We start from the raw sequence: 20,864 nt of genomic DNA on the forward strand, positions 1-20,864 counted from the left end.
CTGCAAGCTCCGCCTCCCGGGTTCACGCCATTCTCCTGGCTCAGCCTCCCGAGTAGTTGAGACTACAGGCGCCCGCCACCGCGCCCGGCTAGTTTTTTGTATTTTTTAGTAGAGACGGGGTTTCACCGTGTTAGCCAGGATGGTCTCGATCTCCTGACCTCGTGATCCGCCCGTCTCGGCCTCCCAAAGTGCTGGGATTACAGGCTTGAGCCACCGCGCCCGGCCTATTTATTTATTAATTGAGATAAGATCTCACTCTGTTGCCTAGGCTGGTGTGCAGTGGTGTAAACACGGCTCACTGCAGCCTCAAACTCCTGGGCTCAAGTGATCTTCCCACCTCAGCCTCCTGAGTAGCTGAGACTACAGGTGCACACCCCCACCCCTGGCTAATTTTTTAATATTTTGTAGAGACTGGGTCTTGCTATGGTGCCTAGGCTGGTCTTCAATTCCTGGCCTCAAGGGATTCCTCCCACCTCAGCCTCCCAAAGTGTTACGATTATAGGTGTAAGTCACCATGTCCAGCCTGCATTTACTTTAATTACAATGTTTATTTCCCTTTAGCTTGGTCCTGGTGGACATGTAAGATAGACGTAACTGTGGTATTTGCCTGAAATATTGATGTTGGTCACGGGGGAGCACGTGAACAGAGCTCATGGTACCAGATGTGAAGTCAAGCCTATGGCCACTGGAAACATTGTGGAGTTTGGGGCAAAAGTCCTATACCATAAGGTCTTGAGAGTTCACAAGAGGCAAGTAAGATAAGGCCTCCAAGCCCAGACTAAAGAGTATAATGGTCTTTCTGATTGTCTCTCCGAATAAGCCCCCCAGTCTCATAGGATATGAGTTATAATGGAGCAGGGGGAGAGTATAGAGCTTGGAGGAGCTTGGAAAGTAAAGTATTGGGAGAAGATATTGGCTTGCATAGCCTGTTCAAAATGTACCTTTCTGAACCAAGAGACAGCTTATGACACATATCATGGTTGGTTCCCCCTATATCCATTCCACCCCAGATGATAAATCTAAGCTAATCATAGTAATCCTATCCCCTTTGCTACTAGTTATTGCTAGGCATGGGCAGAACTACACCAATATCAGCTGATGAAACATCAGCAGGAGTTGGATATTAACAGGAAGCAATGGAGCCCTCCTGGCTGCTGGCGGCCATCTTAGAACCAGGAGTAGGCCTCATGCTGAAGCCAAGGCTAAGGGCAGCAGAGCACAGCGAAAAAGGAACCTGGTCCTTGAAGACATTTTCTCACTATGTAAAACAATACATTTTCTTGCTATTTAAACCATTTTGCTTCAGATTTTCTATCACTAGTAGCTGAGAGTATATCCAATGTATCTGCCACAGCACAATGATAATGCCAATAACATCTCCTAAGACTGTGTAAGTCAAACTGGATGCTTAGGTTGCCCTCAGGTCCCCAAGAGTTCATGGCCACTCAAAGCCAAGGAAGAGGAATTGGTGGGTCCTTCTGTCACTCAGGATAGGCAGAAATGTGAAACTGGTTAAAATGGTTATCTCTGGGTTGTGCAATTGAGGGGAGATAGGTAAGAAGAGTTTTACTTTTCATTTTACGCCTTTTATTTATTCCCTTAAAATTTTAAAATCATGGGCATATATCACTTTTATAACTAAAAACTTTTTTATTGTAAACCATACATAGAATGCAATTTATCATTTTAAGTATTTTCAAGTGTATACTTCAGTGGTATTACGCACATTTACATTGCTGTGCAACCATCACCAGCACCCATCTCAAGAACTGCTTCATTTTCCCAACTGAAACTCCGTCCTCATCAAACAGTAACTCCTCATTTCCCACTCCCACTAGCCACCATTCTACTTTTTGCTTCGATGAATTTGACTACACTAGGTACTGCATATAAAAGGAATCATATATGTCATTTTGTGACTGGTTTATTTCACTTAGCATGTCTTCAAGGTTCATGCATGTCATAGCATATGTCAATACTTTATTCCTTTTACTGCTAAATAATATTCCACTGTATGCATATGCCACATTTTGTTCATCTGTTCATCCACTGATGGACATTTAGGTGGTTTTCACCTTTTGGTTATGGTGAATAATGCTGCTATGAACACAGGTGTACAAATATCTGTTGGAGGCTAAAACCTTTTAAATTAAGCATATACATGGGGTAGGGGAAAATATGGGGGTGAGGGGTTACTGAAAATGCTAACCATGGTTGCGTTTGTGTGATGAGGTTATTTCCTTTTTCATCATTCTAAAGACATAAGCTTTCTTTAGCAAGCATATATTACTTGAAAGGAAAGAAGATGTACATTTTTTGAAAGAAAAAATCTTTAAAAGAGAATTAAGGTAAAATTGACCTTAGGATCAGAAAAGTTAACGTAAGGAAGGAAATCAACATTCATGGAGTATACAATTATGTGAGGTGTTTTAGCAGGCCTTAGTACTCTTTCTGGTATGATGGAAGCTTTTAATGAGGATAAATACTAATAAATAAGCCAATAAATAGTTCATTAAGTACAGGGGGAAAAAAATCACCTGAGATAGAAATTTGCTTATTTTCATAAAATATTAACCAGTAGTACATTTACAAATTGCCTACCCTGATGACTAATTGGATATTTAAGCAGGATTAATTGCAATCCATCACAAATAGCCCCCAAAGTCCCTGTTTTCTTAGGATTTATGATGTAGTTCCTGTTGCTGCACAACAACATGTATTTTAATACTGAATTTTCATAAGCTCCTCCCCCTGCTTTTTAATACTTCAGCTATTTTGTAACAAGGCTTTTGGTGTCCCATGCTCTCAGGTCCCTAATGTATCTTTATCTCTAATAAAGATTATTCTAAATGTCTTTCCATAAAAAGACTTGCTTGAAAGTAACTATTCTTTTTTTTTTTTTTTTTTTTTTTTTTGAGACGGAGTCCCGCTGTGTCGCCCAGGGTGGAGTGCAGTGGCCAGATCTCAGCTCACGGCAAGCTCCGCCTCCCGGGTTTTTACGCCATTCTCCTGCCTCAGCCTCCCGAGTAGCTGGGACTACAGGCGCCCGCCACCTCGCCCAGCTAGTTTTTTGTATTATTTAGTAGAGACAGGGTTTCACCGTGTTAGCCAGGATGGTCTCGAACTCCTGACCTCGTGATCCGCCCGTCTGGGCCTCCCAAAGTGCTGGGATTACAGGCTTGAGCCACCGCGCCCGGCCCGAAAGTAACTATTCTTTAAGATGATAGATTTCACAGTTCCCTGCCTACCACTGGACAATATGTTAAGAGGAAAATCTCTTTCCCATCAAAACAGGCACCAAATTCAGTTTCTTCCAATTGGCATCAGAAGAACCCAACTAAAGGTGGGAGCAGAGTATTTTTTTTTTTTTTTGAGATGGCGTCTTGCTGTGTTGCCCAGGCTGGAGTGCAATGGAGTGATCTCAGCTCACTGCAACCTCCACCTCCCAGGTTCAAGCGAGTCTCCTGCCTCAGCCTCCCAAGTAGCTGGGGTTACAAGTGCGTGCCACCACGCCTGCCTAATTTTTGTATTTTTAGTAAAGGCAGGGTTTCACCATTTGGTCAGACTGGTCTCTAACTCCTGACCTCAGATGATCCACCCACCTTGGCCTCTCAAAGTGCTGGGATTACAGGTGTGAGCCACGGCACCTGGTGGGGGGAAAGAGTTTTAAATCAGCAGACAACATCCTCATCTAAAGCCACCTTCTCTTAGCTCACAACCTGCCAATGAAAGAAAATAAGAGAAAAAATATTAAAAATCATATGTCACTACACAAAATTAAGGGAATACTTCAAGAAACGTATCTCAAATGAAAACTTGCTAAATTGAGCTTTCTTTGAAAACCTGTCAAAGCAGACTGGGCGCAGTAGCTCACACCTGTAATCCCAGTGCCTTGGGAAGCCGAGGTGGGAGGATCACTTGAGCCCAGGAGTTCACGACCAGCCTGGGCAACATAATGAGACCCTGTCTCCATTAAAAAAAAAAAAAAAAAAAAAAAAAACCAAAAAATTAGCCAGGTGTAATGATGTGAGCCTATAGTCCCAGCTACTCAGGGGTGGGGATGAGGTGCGAGCATCATGTGAGCCAGGGAGGTCAAGGCTGCAGGCAGGCACGATTGCACCACTGCACTCTAGCCTGAGTGACAGAGTGAGACCCTTGGCCCCACAAAGTGCTGGGATTCTAGGCATGAGCCACAGTGCCCAGCCTGCAATTTTAAATATAAGGATAAAGGAAAACCTCACTGGGAAAAGAACACTTGAACATTCGAGTAAAGACCAGAATGAGAAGGAACAAACCCTACAAATGCCTGGAAGAAGAGCTTTCCAAGCACAGGGTTAGTAATTACAGAGTTCCTGGCCCATTCTAGTTCATGTTTATGAAACAGCAAGGAGGCCATTGTCCCTAGGGTGGAGTGAGGATGGGATAGAGCAGTTCAAGAAGAGCTCAAACAGGTAACAAGGTCAGACCGTGTATGTAGGGCTTTATCGGTATTATAAAGACTTTGTCTTTTCCTTTGACATGTGGAATCATTAGAGGATTTTGAGTAGAGGAAAGCCATGATATGAGTATGACCTAGTATTTTACATTGTGTGTGTTAGGGAAGGAAATGAGGGATAGTAAGAGCAGAAATAGAGAGTGAAGTTGTTAAAGTTTGAAAGTAGCTCCACCAGAATTTACTGACAGATTGAAAGGAAGAAGTCAGTGATAACTCCAAGGTTTTGGACCAGACCAACTGGAAGGTGGAGTTGCCTCTAGTTATTTACAGAGATGAAGAAAAAAGCATCAGGAATTCAATTTGGGACACCTTAAGTTTCAGATGCCTATTAGAAATCCAAGTGGATGGCCAGGTGTGCTGGTTCATGCTTGTAATCCCAGCACTTTGGGCAGCCGAGGCAGGTGGATTACCTGAAGTCAGGGGTTTGAGACCAGCCTGGCCAACAGGGCAAAACCCCGTCTCTACTAAAAATACAAAAATTAGCTAGGCATGGTAGCACATGCCTGTAATGCCAGCTACTAGAGAGGCTGAGGCAGAATTGCTTGAAACCATGTTGTAGTGAGCTGAGATCACACCACTGCACTCCAGCCTGGGCAACAGAGCGAGACTCCATCTCAAAAAAAAAAAAAATCCAAGTGGAAAATTCATCTGGACATATCAAACTGGAATGTTGGACAGAGGTTCAGGGTACAGATATAAATTTGGGAGTCAACAACATCTAAATTTTTTATTTTAATTTAAATAAAAATTAAGATATTTAAAACTGCCAGATTGGATGAGATTACAGAGGGAGAGAATGAAAGTAGGAAAATAGAAATTATCAAAAGATTGAATCCCAGCAGAAATCCATAATTATGTGTAAATGTCACCTCATCACAAAACTGGCTCCCTCTCTCCCCTTCCTAAGAGAGTCTGAATACTCCATCAGAAAACTTTCTCTACAGATCAAACTATCTTTGTGCACTAATAAAAACCTCTAAGGCACTAAAGAGGAGGGTTTTGAGTCCTATGTCAGGGAATGATCAGTAGCTCTAATAAAAGAAATTGGCAAAATAATACAAATATTATGCTTAGCTTATACATCTCAGGAGAACAAATTTAAATTGATCAAAATCACTGTTGAACTAAGGGGAAGGAGCAGAAGCAGCAATTAACATGTATTGAACACCATTAACTAGGTACAGTTGTGCTTGCTAAAATGGGTTCTCTCTCTCTCTCTCTTTTTTTTTTTTTTTTTTTTTTTTTGAGACTGAGTCTTGCTCTATTGCCCGGGCTGGAGTGCAGTGGCACAATCTTGACTCACTGCAACCTCTGCCTCCCAGGTTCAAGCGATTCTCCTGCCTCAGCCTCCCAAGTAGCTGGGATTACAGGCGTGTGCAACCATGCCCGGCTAATTTTTGTATTTTTAGTAGAGACGGGGGTTTCACCATGTTGGCCAGGCTGGTCTTGAACTCCTGACCTCAGGTGATTTGCCTGCCTCGGCCTCCCAAAGTGCTGGGATTACAGGCATGAACCACCACGCCCAGCCTAAAATGGGTTCTATGAGCATCAAATAAGATAGCCTACAAGGCTGATATTAACACCCGTTTTACTTAGAAGTAAACTTGGAGCAATCATACAATAGCCGGTAAGTAGAATCTAGATTTAAACTCAAGTCAGACTGACTTCAACGTTTTTGCTTTTCTCCCAGCAAAAGCTTCCCTGAGGGCCTCAAGAGGTTCTTGAGTCCATGGTATTTACAACATGAGAAGAGTCGCCAGTGAGAAGAATCACAAAATACCTGTAATAATAAATTGTTTCAGATGAATGAAGCCTCCTCTGGTCTTATCTTGTACCCTAACCCTCCCATTATGGGGGTCTGGAGAGATTCTGTGATTTTTCCAAGGTCTGATGATTATTGTGTGACAGAGCCAGAAGGCTTCACTGAACAAGCATAAGGCGCTGGGACTGAGGGAAGAAGAAAGCATTTCCAGTCCCCTGCACACTAGGAGTATGGTCTGGGAAGTCCTGTAGCCTCTCTGGACTTAAGTTTCCTCATCAAGAAAACAGAAGACCTCAGGTGATAATTAACTGAGAATTCATACAAAAAACACACCACACAATTTCCCTGAGACTTATTTCCTACCTCTATAATATGAGGACAATTATTAGTCATGTTGTTAAAGAGAGAGAGACTGCAAGAGAGACCGAGATACAGAGACAGAGGTCTCTAATGTCCCCCACAGACCCCAGCACCACCACTGTTAGCCAGACTGGGCCCACAGTAAGCAATTCTGGGCAGCCTATGCCAGACTTTCCCCTGAGTTCCACCTTGCTCCTGCCTTGGCTTTTTTTTTGAGACAAGAGTTGCTCTGTTGCTCAGGCTGCAGTGCAGTGGCATGATCTCGTCTCCCTGCAACCTCTGCCTCCTGACTTCACGCGATTCTCTTGCCTCAGCCTCCCAAGTAGCTGGGATTACAGGTCGTGCACCACCATACCCGGCTAATTTTTGTATGTTTAATAGAGATTGGGTTTCTCCATGTTGCCCAGGCTAGTCTCAAACTCCTGGCCTCAAGGGATCTGCCTGCCTCGGCCTCCTATAGTTCAGGGATTACAGGCGTGAACCACTGCGCCCCGTCCCCCTTTGCCCTTCTTGGTATTAGAGTGCATTCGTCAGCTATTGTCACAATATTTGATACAGTTTGGATGTTTGTCCCCTCTAAATCTCGTGCCGAAATGTGACCCCCCCCAATGTTGAAGGTGGGCCCTGATGAGAATGGCAATCAATCATGCACCCCTTCTGTTAAGGTTCTAGTTTCCTCCCCTGAGTAACTGGCCAGGATTAGAGGAAGAAACCTGGCCTGGAATAGAAATTTAAGTTATTAGATTCTCCACAACTAAGTCAGAACTTTCCAGAACCTTTTCACAAGCAACAGTCCCAGATACCTATATTTGAAAATGGGGACTAAATATCTGTTATTTTAAATAGTTCAAGAACTTTTACACTAAAAGAAATGAATAAAATATTACTCTCCTCAGTCTCCCATGAATTCTGTATTTCACTAAAGCATCTCAGGTGGGAAATCCTCCTTTTTGCATCCCACCCTTTTGGGGAAGGACTGCTTTTGCCTTGGTTTCTGTTGAGATCAGAAAACACAGATATACCTTTAAAGCTCCCCATCAGAATTACAATCCAGAACTATATTTCCTTGGTTTCCAGTTTTGCAGTGAAACAGTTTCTTGCCTAATATTCAAAGGTTCACTACCTTTGGGACACAGCTAGGTGGGAAAAAAACAGATGCCATTCATCCCCTAGTCTTTCACCAAAGGGACACACCACCCTGGGTGTTTCAGGTCACTTCCGGAGCACTTCTGACCATTTGAAAAGGCCATGCTTTGCGAAATACGGCAGGGATGAGTATGAGCCTGCATTCTTCCTTGAAGAACTGTTCCCTTGGGAGGCCTGTTGTTTCTTCTCAGAAATTGTAATCTATTGCCACCTGGTGGTCGTTCTGTGTTCGTGTTTAGAATAGCAAGAAGTGGGCGTTTTAAGATTTGCACAAGGAGATTTGCCCAAACACAAGTCACCCTGTCCTCCTTGATTCATTTCTTTGTATTAGAATATTTTCATCTTCTGACTATCAAGGGGGAAGGACCATTTGCCAATTATCCGAATAATCCAGCTCTCTTCTTTAGAAGTGACTGTAATTCCTAGAGTCCTCCCTCTCCAGCCTTCCAGCATTCTGCTGTTACCCCCTCCCCCCACCCTCTCGCACTCTTTTAACGCTTTCCTACCTCCCAGCTGTGAGTGTTGTGTGGTCTGTTGGGATGGGGGTGTGGATTTAGCCATGGTCCTCCAAAAAAGTCCAGAATAATTCAGGGAACTATCTTTAAAGTACAAAAACAGCAAATGGACCTTAGCTCCAACTTAAGCAGAACGAAAGGTTAAGTAACGCTTCCCCCAGTTCTCGTCTCGGGAGACAGACGTTTAAACGGTGAACACTGCGGTTTTTTTCTTTTTGGTCATAAATTAGACACTTAAAATAGATTTTAAAGAGCCAGCTGAAACAAACCAATACCGTGGCCCTAAATTACGTTTCCTGGAGGCTAAAAATTCTAAGTGCGTCAAAAAAAAATTTGACGTGTCCTGTCTACTCACCTTGACTGACCACGTTTTAGGCATGAAGATCTCCCCGCAGCCCGTTTGGGCGCTCCTTCAACGCCTCACGCTCCTCCCACCCACCCGCTTTTCCCTTTGCAGAAAAGGCTTGGCCCCAAATCCGGTTGGAATATCTTTAAACAATCCCCCACCCACCCACGCCAGGGAAAGGAATAAAGGGCATTGTGGGCGGAGGGTCGTGTTCCCAAGTCCCAGCCGTGGTTGACATAAGGAAAGATTATCCTCGGCAAGACAGGGTAGAGTAGCTGGGACTGCAAGATCCCAAATCCCTAACGCCCGAAAGAGACTGGAGGGGTCGCACATCGCCCCCTCCTTCTTCTGCCTTTGAGCGCCGCGTTCCCATTTCTTCAAAGCGCTTCAACTACAATCGAAACAGCTGGGCGGATACCACTCCCTTCCGGGCCACCCCTCATCACCGGTTCGAGTCCCTGGAGAGGATATCTTTTTTCCACCCTCATTAACCCAAGAATCCTCCCCCAGGAGTAATAAAAGATTAAAGGAAGAGTGAAAGACATAAACAAAAATATAGGTTTCAAATGTTGTTTAGAGCCGAATGACAACCACGGCCACTCTTAGTTCAAATTCCTACCCGAGAGAAGAGCAGTGGGCGAAATACCTCATGCCCCAACTAGGCAAAACAAACACTGCAGTTACTGCCAGGAGTGAAGACTGCTGGGGCAAGCCTGGTGGGTTGGCCCAGAGCTATTGGCGGAAGCGAACGAAACAGAGGCGTGGGGACCAGAAGGGCGGGCGCTGTCCTTCGTGCTGAAAGATCTATGCCCTACCTCAAAACTCAGTATCTGGATGGGGTGGAATTCCAGGCCTTCAATTCCTTACCATTCCTGCTGTGCCCAAAAGTCCGAGTTGGAGGAGATCATTGAAAATTAAATCAAATTCATGAAGTCTATAAGTCCGCTCCCCTCCCTGCCTCACTGGAATGTCCACTCTTGGCGTGCAGGATAATATAAACCGCAGGGACAATGCAAGCTCCAAAAAATAAGTGCTTGGCACACAGTAGGGGATTAATACTCGTTTAATCAGTTATTGCTAATATTCAATTAAACATTCTAAACAAGGACGGGCAAGAGGCTTCCTTCCTCCCCTACTCACCATAAAGGAGAAAGAGAGGGATGTCCTCAAAGCTGGACGGACTCAGCTTCAGCTTGCGATACCTAGCCTTGCAGGAGATTTCTTCTCCAACGAGATTATTTTATTGGCTAAAACGTTAGGGGTGTTTTGAACTCTGGGGTCAAAGGAGGAAATGGTTGTAAATGTCTCAATCTCGTGCCACAGGTGAAATAAACGAATCTTCCTTTCCAAGGAATCACGGGTTTTGGGAAAAGGTTGAGGAGACAGGGCGAGCGGGCGTCTCTGCTGGACAATGAAGACCGAGGGGCGCCGGGGATGTGTTGCCTCCTCCCTCCTGTCTCCTGCCCCGTGGCTCTTGAATGATTTAGCACTGGCACCTGGCTCCCTGATTGGTGCGACCGTCTCGTTTAGGGAAGGCTCTAGGAGGGCCGGTGGATGGAATTCCGAGCTTCACCTGGTTGCGCCGGTTGAGTGGTTTCCGGGGGACGTTTCCTACGTGGAGCAGGCACTCCCAGCCTGACCAGGCCCAAGCCTCAGTACCCAGTGCTGCAGTCACCGCGCGCCCCGCCGTTTAGGATGTTTTTGTGTCCTTAAAAAGTGCCCAGGATTTTATTGTCAGGAGAGGACAAGGCGACAAAACAGTAGTTTCTTTAGTACCAAAGGCAACGCGATTATTTCAAACCCAACAGCGAGATCCCTCTTGCTGATCAGACCGTAACTGCCCAGGGCGGACCTTCGAGATCCCTCTTGCTTATCAGGCCATATCTGCCCAGGGCGGACCCTTCGATCTCCCTCATGGAACTCTCTGTGATTTATAACATTTTTTTGTGTTTCCATTGTGTTGTAGTGAAAGGTGATAAGGCATTCAAAGAAAACGGACGGGCCTCGGCTGAACCAGTGAGGCCCCAGACGTGCGCATAAATAACCCCTGCGTGCTGCACCACCGGGGGAGAGGGGGAGGACCACGGTAAATACCTGTAGAGGAATCACTGCCTACACAGTGTTACCCAGACACGCACAGACATCAACTTTTTTGCCCTAAAGAAAAAGAAACGGGAGGAGAAGAAAGGGGAGAATTTAAACTAGTGACAGGGCGGTGAGGCAAGGCATGAAGAGGCAGGCCGGCGCGTAACCGCCTGGCCAGCAGCTCCAGGTGTGGGCTCCTCTCCGGCGCTGGAGGAGAGACCCGGGAGCGCAGGGCCGGTCGGTCTCTGGGCTCTTGGCGCCCTCTGGTGGGAATTTCTCCATCAACGCATTTTTAAGGCGAGGGGCTTTTCCCAACGCAGCGGTTCTTTTAACCGTGCCTAAATATTGCAGTGGGAGAATCCTTAAAGCGCGTGAAATCGAAGGGGAAGTGGGCCAGGGCAAGGGGCATTGGTCCGCCCCTCCCGGGGCACCTCTGTGCACGGGTTCCCCATGCGCGTGCAGCGGCGCTCGTGCGTGTCATCAACCTTCAGACGTGATTAATCAGGAGGCCTTCTTTTCCCATCACCAAGGGGGCCAAAACGAGGAGCGAGCGCATAGCTAAAGGGACGTGGGGTCATTTTCTCTGCCGGTGGCACTGGGTAGCTGTGGCCAGGTGTGGTACTTTGATGAGGCCCAGGGCTGGATGAGGAAACTAATTCCTCGGTGGTCTGAGAGATCTCCCCTCATTTCTGCCTCCTTTGCCGTTACAACAATCCCGGCTCCGTAGAGAGCCAACGAGGACACGATCCAGAGCGCGCTTTCGCTCAAGGAAGCGTCGCAGGGTCACAGATTTGGGGGAACCCCGGGGAAAAGGACTGAGGCAAAGCCGCTGCTGGTCTCCGACAAGATATGGGAGGGGGAGGGGAAATGGGAGAGGGGAAAGGAGGGGAGGGAAGAAGAAACGCTCAGAAAGGCAGAATTCTTCGTAGGAATTATCTTTTCCCTCCTCTCACCCGACAGCCTGACTATTTCCAAAGGAAAAAAAAAAAGCGTGTTGAGTACGTTCTGGATTACTCATAAGACCTTTTTTTTCCTTCCGGGCGCAAAACCGTGAGCTGGATTTATAATCGCCCTATAAAGCTCCAGAGGCGGTCAGGCACCTGCAGAGGAGCCCCGCCGCTCCACCGACGAGCTGCCCCCGCGAGCAACGGCCTCGTGATTTCCCCGCCGATCCGGTCCCCGCCTCCCCACTCTGCCCCCGCCTACCCCGAAGCCGTGCAGCCGCCTCTTCGAATCTCTCTCTTCTCCTGGCGCTCGCGTGCGAGACGGAACTAGCGAGAACGAGGAAGCAGCTGGAGGTGACGCCGGGCAGATTACGCCTGTCAGTGCCGAGACGAGCCGAGCGGATCGCTGGGCGCTGTGCAGAGGAAAGGCGGGAGTGCCCAGCTCGCTGTGGCCGAGCCGAGGTGGGTAAGCGAGCGACCACCTGGACTTCCCAGCGCCCATCCGTGGCTGTTCAGCCAGGTCCTCTCCGCCCGCGGCTTCTCAACCAACCCCATCCCCGGCGCCGGCCACCCACCCTCCCGAAATGAGCGCTTCCTGCCCGCCCTAGTCCCTGCTCTCCATGGGTGCGCTGCGCAGGGACCCCCACCCTCCACCCCGCCCTCGTCACTCTTCTTATCTCTGCCCGCCGGATTCAAGCCCCGGGGACGCACAGAGGCTGAGGCTCTACTTGAAGTGGGGCAACAGCGATTTTCCCTTGAGCTTCCATGCTGCGAGCGCCTGTCCATCCAAAGGGCGCCTGACCAGCAGCAGCCAAAGGCGCTACTAGGAGCGGTAACCTGTTACTTTCCCAGCGGCCGTGGTCGACCCGCTGCCAGTGTTGCTGTGCGAGTGCTCGCGCGGGGCTAGGTGTGAGGTCGGAGGGAGGGTGTGGAGGCGATAGCCGATGGGTGCTTCTCTGCAGGGTCCTCGATCTACCCAGATTCTCCCGCACTCTCTGTCCCAGGGCCTTCGGGAGCCATCGCGCCAGCGCCGAGAGTCGAGCAGGGGCGCCGCGCAAGATCTTTGTCCCCCGCCTCCTGCGCGCTGCGCACAAGTTCGTTTCCCCGGTGACGATCCCCATTCTTACCTACCCCACCCTCTCTGGATCTGCACCGCGAGGTCTCTGGGGTCCTCAAGGGGCTAGGTAGAGGAGAAACGCTGAAACCGGACCGAAACCTCGCCCTAGGCTTAGCGATGGCTAAAAGCCGGTAGGGATAAGAGGGAGACAAGCAAGGTTCCGACTCGCTGTTTTCTGGCTGTCTGGAGTGCAAGGTGACTGTGGTTCTTCTCTGGCCGAGTCCGAGGGAGAACATAAAAATATGGGCCTTTTTCCCCCTCTCACCTTGTCTCACCAAAGTCCCTGGTCCCCGGAGCAGTTAGTGTCTTTCTTTCCAGGGAATTAGCCAGACACAACAACGGGAACCAGACACCGAACCAGACATGCCCGCCCCGTGCGCCCTCCCCCCGCTGGCCCGCACGCCGGTGCTGAGTGCCCAGTGGGGCTTGTAGCGGCTCGGCTGGAAAATCGCTCACTGAGCGCTCCCCTGTACTCCTAGCCCAGTCCCCCACACCCCCGCGTCTTGTACTGGCCTTGGACCCCCACCTCGACCCTGCCTCGTGTCGGCGCTTCACTCCAGGTCGCGCCAATGCACCGCCAGACTCGAGACCGACCCAGGGCTACGCTGCCCGCGCCCCAGTACCGGAGCTAACGTGCACGTCTCCTCCGCTGCCCCCACCCCCGTGCACCCCGACCAGGCAGGCTCGCTGCCCTCCCTTCTTCTTGTCTCTCCAGCGCCGGATCTTCAAGGGGAGTCGTCCGCGCCCCCGGCTGCTCAGTCCCTCCGGTGTGCAGGACCCCGGAAGTCCTCCCCGCACAGCTCTTGCTTCTCTTTGCAGCCTGTTTCTGCGCCGGACCAGTCGAGGACCCCGGACAGTAGAGGCCCCGGGACGACCGAGCTGATGGCGTCTTCGACCCCATCTTCGTCTGCAACCTCCTCGAACGCGGGAGCGGACCCCAATACCACTAACCTGCGCCCCACAAGTAGGTCCCGCCCCAATTTTCTGTTAAATGAACTGCGGGGAAGATGGGGGCGCTGGGACGTCGGGAGGCTGAGCTGGCGGAAAGGAAAGAGGGAGCGCGGAGATAATGGAGGCTGGGAAATAAATGGGGCTCTGACCGGGTCCCTGCCAGAGGTCATTTGGCTGTCAGGGACGCTAGGTGACTCCCAGGGCACCGGAGAGCGAGGACCACACAAGGTCCGAGTGGCGGCGATCGTTGAGGGCTTCGCGGCGGCGGAGGGGCGCGCAGCCAGTGTCGTTTTTATTCTGTTGTGTGTGGTTTCTTTGCTTCGTGGGACGACAGGGGTCAGGGCACGGGGCGGAATGAAGAGCTGGGAGCCCCAGCAGGAATAAGAGTTTTCAGTCCCCGGCTTTCGTTGAGCCAAGATCTAACCTCCTCCTTTCCCCCTGCGCTGTGCTCAAAGTCTGTAATCAGCGGAAATTTGGACGTTAATTGCAGCGTTTAGAAAACTCAGGGTCCCTAATTGCTCCAAATTTGCATCAAGCTATTGACGAGTTAGGGAGAAGCCAGGGGCGGGAAAGGTGCATAAAACTGAGACTGAGCCTTGACATTTCATACAATTAATTACATCTCAGAGACATAAATAAATAAATAAAGCGGGGAACGGGCAGCATTCTGAGTGGCAAGAGATGGGGAACTGGGAGGGGGCAAGAAGATTTATCATAGAGAGGAGAGAGCACCTCTCTCTCCTTACCCCAGGCAAGAGATCTGTCAGGAGGTGACACGTCCCGAAAAGAGAGAAAGAAAAGAGACGCCAGATAAAAGAGGGAGAAGGATTTATGCTTCCCTGTCTTAAGTACTACAGGCTCCTCAACCCGTTTCCAGAATCTATCTTTAATTTTATTTCCTACCTCTGTAAAGGCCTGAGATGAGAAAATTGTTTTTCTTTTTCCTTGTTGGAGTGAAGAAGTGTCTCCTGACCCTACCCCCCTAAAAAAAACTATCAGCTTCAGACTGTAAGGGTTCCCGCTCCCCTCTTTATTTATTTTGTTTCTGAGATGTAATTAATTATATGAATTTCCAGAATTTGTACACAGAAAGGGCTTAAGAAGGACAATGTGGTTACAGGGAGTGCTTATTGATGCGCTTTTATGGCACTTTATATTTGACAAAATAAGTATCCTCATCAACGAGGTGGGGATTATTACCGGAAAGCCCCTTTAGACGCTGGCATTTGTTCCCGGGCAGGAGGTCCTGTGTTAGTCCTCAGGTCTCATTCCAATTTCCTTTGCAGCTCCCTCTTCCCGCCACCCAGGAGGGATACAATTACCCACACAACAAAGAGGGGCTCGGGAGAGTCGCCAGCCCTGGTAGCATATGAACCAGGCAACGGCGTTGGAGCTGGTCAGGGCTGGGCGGGAGGAATGCGAGGCCTGCGCGCCTTTGTGTGTTGCTTTCGCCTTGATGGATTTCTTTTCTGACGCTTTCCACATTTCTTACCCCCTTTTGCCGCCTGGGGGTGGGAGTGGGGGGTTAGCAGGCAGTTGTGTTAATTTACCCTTCATTCCCGGCGCCCCTACTTCCCGGTGACCGCCAGTCGCCGGTGCAAACGCCCAGTCACAGGTAGAAGACCCAACAGAGGCCATGACCTGAATCCGCACGTGGCCTGGTTTGCCTCGAAGCTACAAAAGAGAGCCGGGGACCCTGCTGTGAAAGAGCAAGCAGCACGTGTCCCAGGCACACTGTTGCGGGCCCTTAGCCTAGCTACGGCATCCGCACCCCAGGCTTCACAGGAGCGCTGGGCGCTCTATCCACTCTCACCCTCCCTTGCAGATAATACCCTTGCCCACCCAGCTAGCTCCACTTCTCTGCCCCTTTAGAGTATCCTGGGAGGTGGCCTTAGTGCAGGCAACCTTAGGCACTCTCTTGTTCCAGCAACCCTTGGGTGGGACTTGGAGCCCTCCTTGTCCTCAACCGCTAGGTCTTCCCGACCCTTGCTACATCAAAGGGGCTCTCTCGCTTGCTCTCCCCGTCTCCCCTTCCCTTTCATTGCAGACCCCAATTTTGAAAGGCAGTGCAATGTATCTGACCTACAACTTCCCTGCTGAGTGACCTTGGAAAACTCATGTAACCTCTCTGAGCCTCGATGTTTTTTCTTTGTCAAATGACTCTTAGATCAACACTCCTGCCAGTTTCATAGGACTGTTACAAGAATTAGATGAGATGATGTTTAAAGTGAAAGTACTTTATCAGGTCCAAATAGCTCTTTATCCGCCAGGTATTATTAGGGTTTCGCTTTTGCACTGATTTCCTGTCTGTCACTGGAACTCCATCTGTGAGATGTCTCACCGATGTCAGGCTGTTTCTTCTCCCTGCTGGGGCTATGTTGTGCTTCGCGTTTAATTGATGTCACTCTCCTTATCGCCTGCAACACTTGTGTGAAGCTGGAGGCACCAGGAAGGGTAGGGTAAGGGATGGGAGTGCTTGGAGAGCTTTGCTTTGAGAGATTGGAAGGGGATTTCGTGCTGGGCTCACCACACCAGCCCGCCTGGGGGCTTAGCGGGGATGGGGCTGCTTTCCACGCTTCTTGCTGGAAGTTGAGCCCCGAAGGCAGCAGGTAGACCTTGAGGGGTTTGAGAACAGCCTGGAAAAGAAGGAAAATCCAGCAGCACCCCCACCCTCAGTTGTGACTCAGAGGAAGGGTGCTTGATTCCATTTACCTGTGCCTGCTCCAGACCCAAGATGTCAGAGGGAAGGGTTAATGAGGGGCAGGTTGGGAAGAGGGGCCAGGGATGAGGAGCCGAGGCGCACTATTGTCTTCCCCACTCCCCGATCTGACTGAAGAGCAGCCATGCGAGCCCGATCATCTAGTCAAATACTATTTTTCACCCAATTAATTCTTGAACTCTTCCGCGACCCCATTTCATGCCAGTTTATTTTAAGCTGCCACTAGGCTGGAGACCCGCCAAGAAATTATGAGACGTTTCGGTCCCAGATGCCTGTGTTCCCTTTCTGGGCTGCTGTGGTCGCCCTTTGAGTCTGCGGGGCCTGGCCAGTGGGTGTTGGGTAGTTTGAGTCTGCGGGGCCTGGCCCTTTCCGTGTGGGTCAGCCTTCACCCAACTCTGACCCCACCTCCGGGGCTGCCGGGTGGGGGTCGCTTGGGGGCCCGGAGGGGTGCTGGGTGCCCCACCTCTCAGAGACACCATTCTATATTTGAAGCCAGGAGCAAGAAAGGAGTAAGATGGGGGCTCAGAGGGTATGCCTGTCGGCTCACAGATTTGGCTCCTAGCTCCTTTCAGGAAGGAGCTTTTAATGAAGAGCTCTGGCAAAGACCTCATCCTTCCCCAAGAAAACCACTGCCCTCCACCCATTTCCCCACGGTCGGACCCTCCCTGACAGCACCTCTCTCCCTCTCTCTCGTCCTAGCGTACGATACCTGGTGCGGCGTGGCCCATGGATGCACCAGAAAACTGGGGCTCAAGATCTGCGGTAAGTGACAGGGCCCGCTGGGGCCCGGCTGGGCGGCAAGGCGCGCAGACCTTTTGGGCTTGGGGGACCGGGACGCAAGCGGAGGGGAATCCCGGGTCTTGGGTCTCATTTTCTAAAGTAATTACAGCCAGCACAGCCAGCGACGACGCTCCCGTACAGGCCCTGACCCTCCTCTGCCCGCCCCAGACCCGGTCCCCAGGGGTCTTTTCCTCTGGAGTCCCCAATCCCCAAGACCCCGTGGAGCGAACGCCGGGTGTCCTGCCTGGGCGCGAAAGCGGGAGGAAAGCGCCCCCGCGCGGCAACACCACTTTCCTAGCCCCGTGCACAAGCAGCTCCCACCCGGTGCTGTGCACTCTGCCCGCGCGTCCCAAAGGTCGCGTAGAAAAGGTGAACTGATCTGGCTTGCTGGAGAGCAGACCAAAGGCGCGGTATCTGCCTAAAGCTGTAGCTGACACGTTTCCCCCGTCCCCTATTTCATCGCCTACCCCTCACTCACACCTCCACCCGCGGTTGGGTCGCGTTGAAAGTGGTCTCTCCACCTGGAGGGGTTTTGCCCTGAGATGTCAGAACGGATTCAAGTTTCTTTCTTTGGGGCTTCAGACGCTAGAGAAAAGGATTGCCTGAAGCCCTCCATGACCTGCCTGGGGGAGGCACGAGGGTTTGCCTGGCGTATCCTTGAAGGCGACCAGGGAAGGAAAAGGGGACGAGCAGAGACAAGGAGTCGCAGGGGGCGAAAGGACCGGGCGGTGCCGGATGAGATTTGCCGGGAAGGAAAAAAATAGATCAGGGAGCTGGAGAGGAGAAAGAACTGCTCTTTGGAGACAGGAGGGTCTGAAATGAAAACGCCCAAGGGATGTAGTTGTTTTTTTTGTTTGTTTGTTTTTTGTGTTTTTTTTTTTTTTTTTAAGGAAAAAGGGAGATTTGTTCGAAGGGACACAGCTGAGTGACTCCGGCTGAACAATAAGGACTTGCTTTCCTTGCTACATTTCACCGTCTAAAATTCTCTAGCCTTATCGGGCCAGAAAATACGGATGTCCCCGGGCAGAGGTTGGAGAGGCGGGGGAAGATTAACGAGGGGCTTATTAAAGAGCCATCCATCAGCTGCTGCGCGCGGGAGATAGCGGCAGAGCAGGCGCAGGACACGCCCGCCGGCCCGCCCCAGCCCCGGAGCGCCGAGAGCCGCCCGCCGCCTGGGTGCTCTCTGCACCTGATCTTCCCAGCCTCCCTGGGTCCTGGGGCGAGGGCGGTGACAGTTTGCAGTCAGAGCAGAGTAGCCGCTTTGGGGAATTACTCCCTTCCCTGCTTGGCTGCGCCGCGCCTTCCCTGCGTTTCTGGGGCTCTCTCCTCTAGACCCTGGGACTTGGTGTTTACCGAGGAAGGGGCGCTGGATTCCTAGACCCAGCCATTTTCCACCGAAAGCCCAGCCCTGCCGCCGGGTGGCCTGGGGGTTTGGCCTTCTCCCCAGCACGGGACGCCCGCCCGTGGAACGAGGCCAGGGCTGCATCCCTGTGCTGGGGCGGCCTCCGGCTGGAGCTTTGTTCTATAAATAGCCCCGTCCCACTCCCACCCCCACCTTCACTCCCACCTCCACCCCCACCCTGCCGCCATTCTGGGCTTAATGGCCCGTTTCGCGCCAGGTCCCTTCGGCGGCCGCGGCGCTCGGCTTCTGCAGCCGTCATTGTCATGCAGCCGGGCAGGCAGAACTGAGCGAGCCCCGGGCGCCCGCCGCAGCCGAGGACAGGGTAGGGGCAGGCTCTGGGTGAGGGCTCCTTACCCGCGGCGCCTGACCTGCTGAGGGTGGGGGGCAGCCCTCATTCACTCCCATCTTGCCCCCTACTGTCCCCTGCTCCTCTGGCTGCAGGCGTTCCACTTCCGCGGGAATAAAAGGTCTAAGTGCTTCTTATGGGGACACACCCGACAAGTTCAGAAAGGGTAAAGAGGAGGGAAAGAGTGGGGCTTCGCTGGGTCCGGAAATAGGGAACCAACCCGGAGTTGGCCTCAACTCCCCCTCCCCCACTGTCAGCCAAAGCCAGGAGGGAGAGCTCCTGGGGGCTACAGTCCTCAGAGTTTCCTCCCTGTTTCTGCTCCCCACAATCCAAGGTAGTCTGTTGAAGGGAAATTGCCTTGGGCTAAAATGCTCTGCTTTTGGGGCCACAGGTTAGGAGGCTTCCCATTAGGTTTGATTCTGAAAGAAAACAAAACACTAAGAGGATTTATTTTCCATACCTTGAGACAACTTTGGCTTTCCATTTTAAGCTAGTGGAGGCAGAGTGCAGTCTTTCGTGTTGGCCCTAGGTAGGTCCACAGCTCCCTGCCTTCCTACACACACACACACACACACACACACACACACACACACACACACACACCTCCCTTCATCCCTGGAGGGATGGACCTGGAGGGTCCCTTCTTGACTTGACACCATCCAGGTTGGTTTGCCCTTTCACATTAAGAGAGCAGAGGAACTCATGGTCCTCTTCCCATTTCCAAACCTATTATCCTGGATGACTCTCAGAAGCACCCTCAGTGCCTTGCCAAAATATTCAACCCCCACCCACTCTCCCCCTGCCCTTCCCCAAAAGCCACGGAATGAAGCTGCAAGGAAGGTCCTGGGCTCCACTAGTGGTAGGTACCCTTAGCTCTGGAGGCAGAATCCCCCAGGGAGAGTAATCAGCTAGAAGAAACCCATGGTCTTGCCAAGAGCTAGAAAGTAGCTGTAGGCATGGTGGCATGACCTAAATACAATGAGTTGCAGGGATCCCTAAGTTCTGGCTCCGGGCTCTGCTAACTTCCCAGGGTGTCCTTGGGCTTCCATCACTTATTTCTTACTGCCAATTACAGCCCCTGAACTGTTTTATTTAGCCTACACTGTGTACGTGTGTGTGTGTGTGTGTGTGTGTGTGTAATTTTGTATCAAGTGCCAAACCTTAAAAATAGAAAGATTTCAAGTGTTCTCTTTTTCTGGTTTCTCTTGAAAAAAATGGGGGGTGGGGGAACATGGCAGGTGCTGTTAGCCAATGAAAATCAGAAAAAGAGGTCATGGTGGCTCACATCTATAATCCCAACACTTTGGGAGGCCAAGGTGGTAGGATCATTTGAGGCCAGGAGTTTGAGACTAGCCCGAGCAACATAGGGAGACCCCATCTCTACAAAAACTTTTTAAAAATTAGCCAGGTGTGGTGGCCGCATAGCTGCAGTCCTACTACTCAAGAGGATGAGGCAGGAGGATCACTTGAGCCCAGGAGTTTGAGATTACAATGAGCTATGATGGCGCCACTACACTCCAGTCTGGACAATAGCAATAGAGTATGACCCTGTCTCAAACAAACAAAAAAAAAAAAACAGAAACAAAAAATGAAAAAGAGCCCCTCCGTCTATGCATATGCAATTCCATGTCATAGCTTGCTGAACACAGAATATGCTGGGCTTCAGCTCCCACATGCCCTGTTGGCCATAGGTGCTTATGCCATGCACAGCTCAAAGCCCCACTTGGCAACAACTGGCTGGAGCCAGGAGCTTTCTAGCTACACATACGTGTGCACACATGCACACGCACATACACATACACACTCTCTCACTGGGCCCCATAAGCCTTTGAGCTTGGCAGCAGGGGTGAGGAACCCGCAGCAGGAGCTCCCCTCAGCTCAGAGGTGGAGTCATGA

At 50.6% G+C, this 20,864-nt stretch overlaps 1 protein-coding gene across 2 annotated transcripts in view; it reads left to right on the forward strand.

Moving 5' to 3' along the window:
* Positions 1–11,946: 11,946 nt before the first annotated feature.
* The window catches only part of GAD1 (glutamate decarboxylase 1), a 46,032-nt gene continuing 37,114 nt past the window's right edge, over positions 11,947–20,864 (forward strand). For both annotated transcript variants that reach the window (XM_077957184.1, XM_015110351.3), the window contains exons 1-3: positions 11,947–12,115; positions 13,590–13,734; positions 17,140–17,202. In XM_077957184.1, coding sequence (XP_077813310.1) covers positions 13,653–13,734; positions 17,140–17,202 — 145 coding nt within the window. In that variant the 5' untranslated portion in view covers positions 11,947–12,115; positions 13,590–13,652. The remainder of the gene's footprint in view (positions 12,116–13,589; positions 13,735–17,139; positions 17,203–20,864) is intronic.

The sequence above is a fragment of the Macaca mulatta genome, chromosome 12 (assembly GCF_049350105.2).
Source record: "Macaca mulatta isolate MMU2019108-1 chromosome 12, T2T-MMU8v2.0, whole genome shotgun sequence".
In the NCBI taxonomy this organism is placed as follows: domain Eukaryota; kingdom Metazoa; phylum Chordata; class Mammalia; order Primates; family Cercopithecidae; genus Macaca; species Macaca mulatta.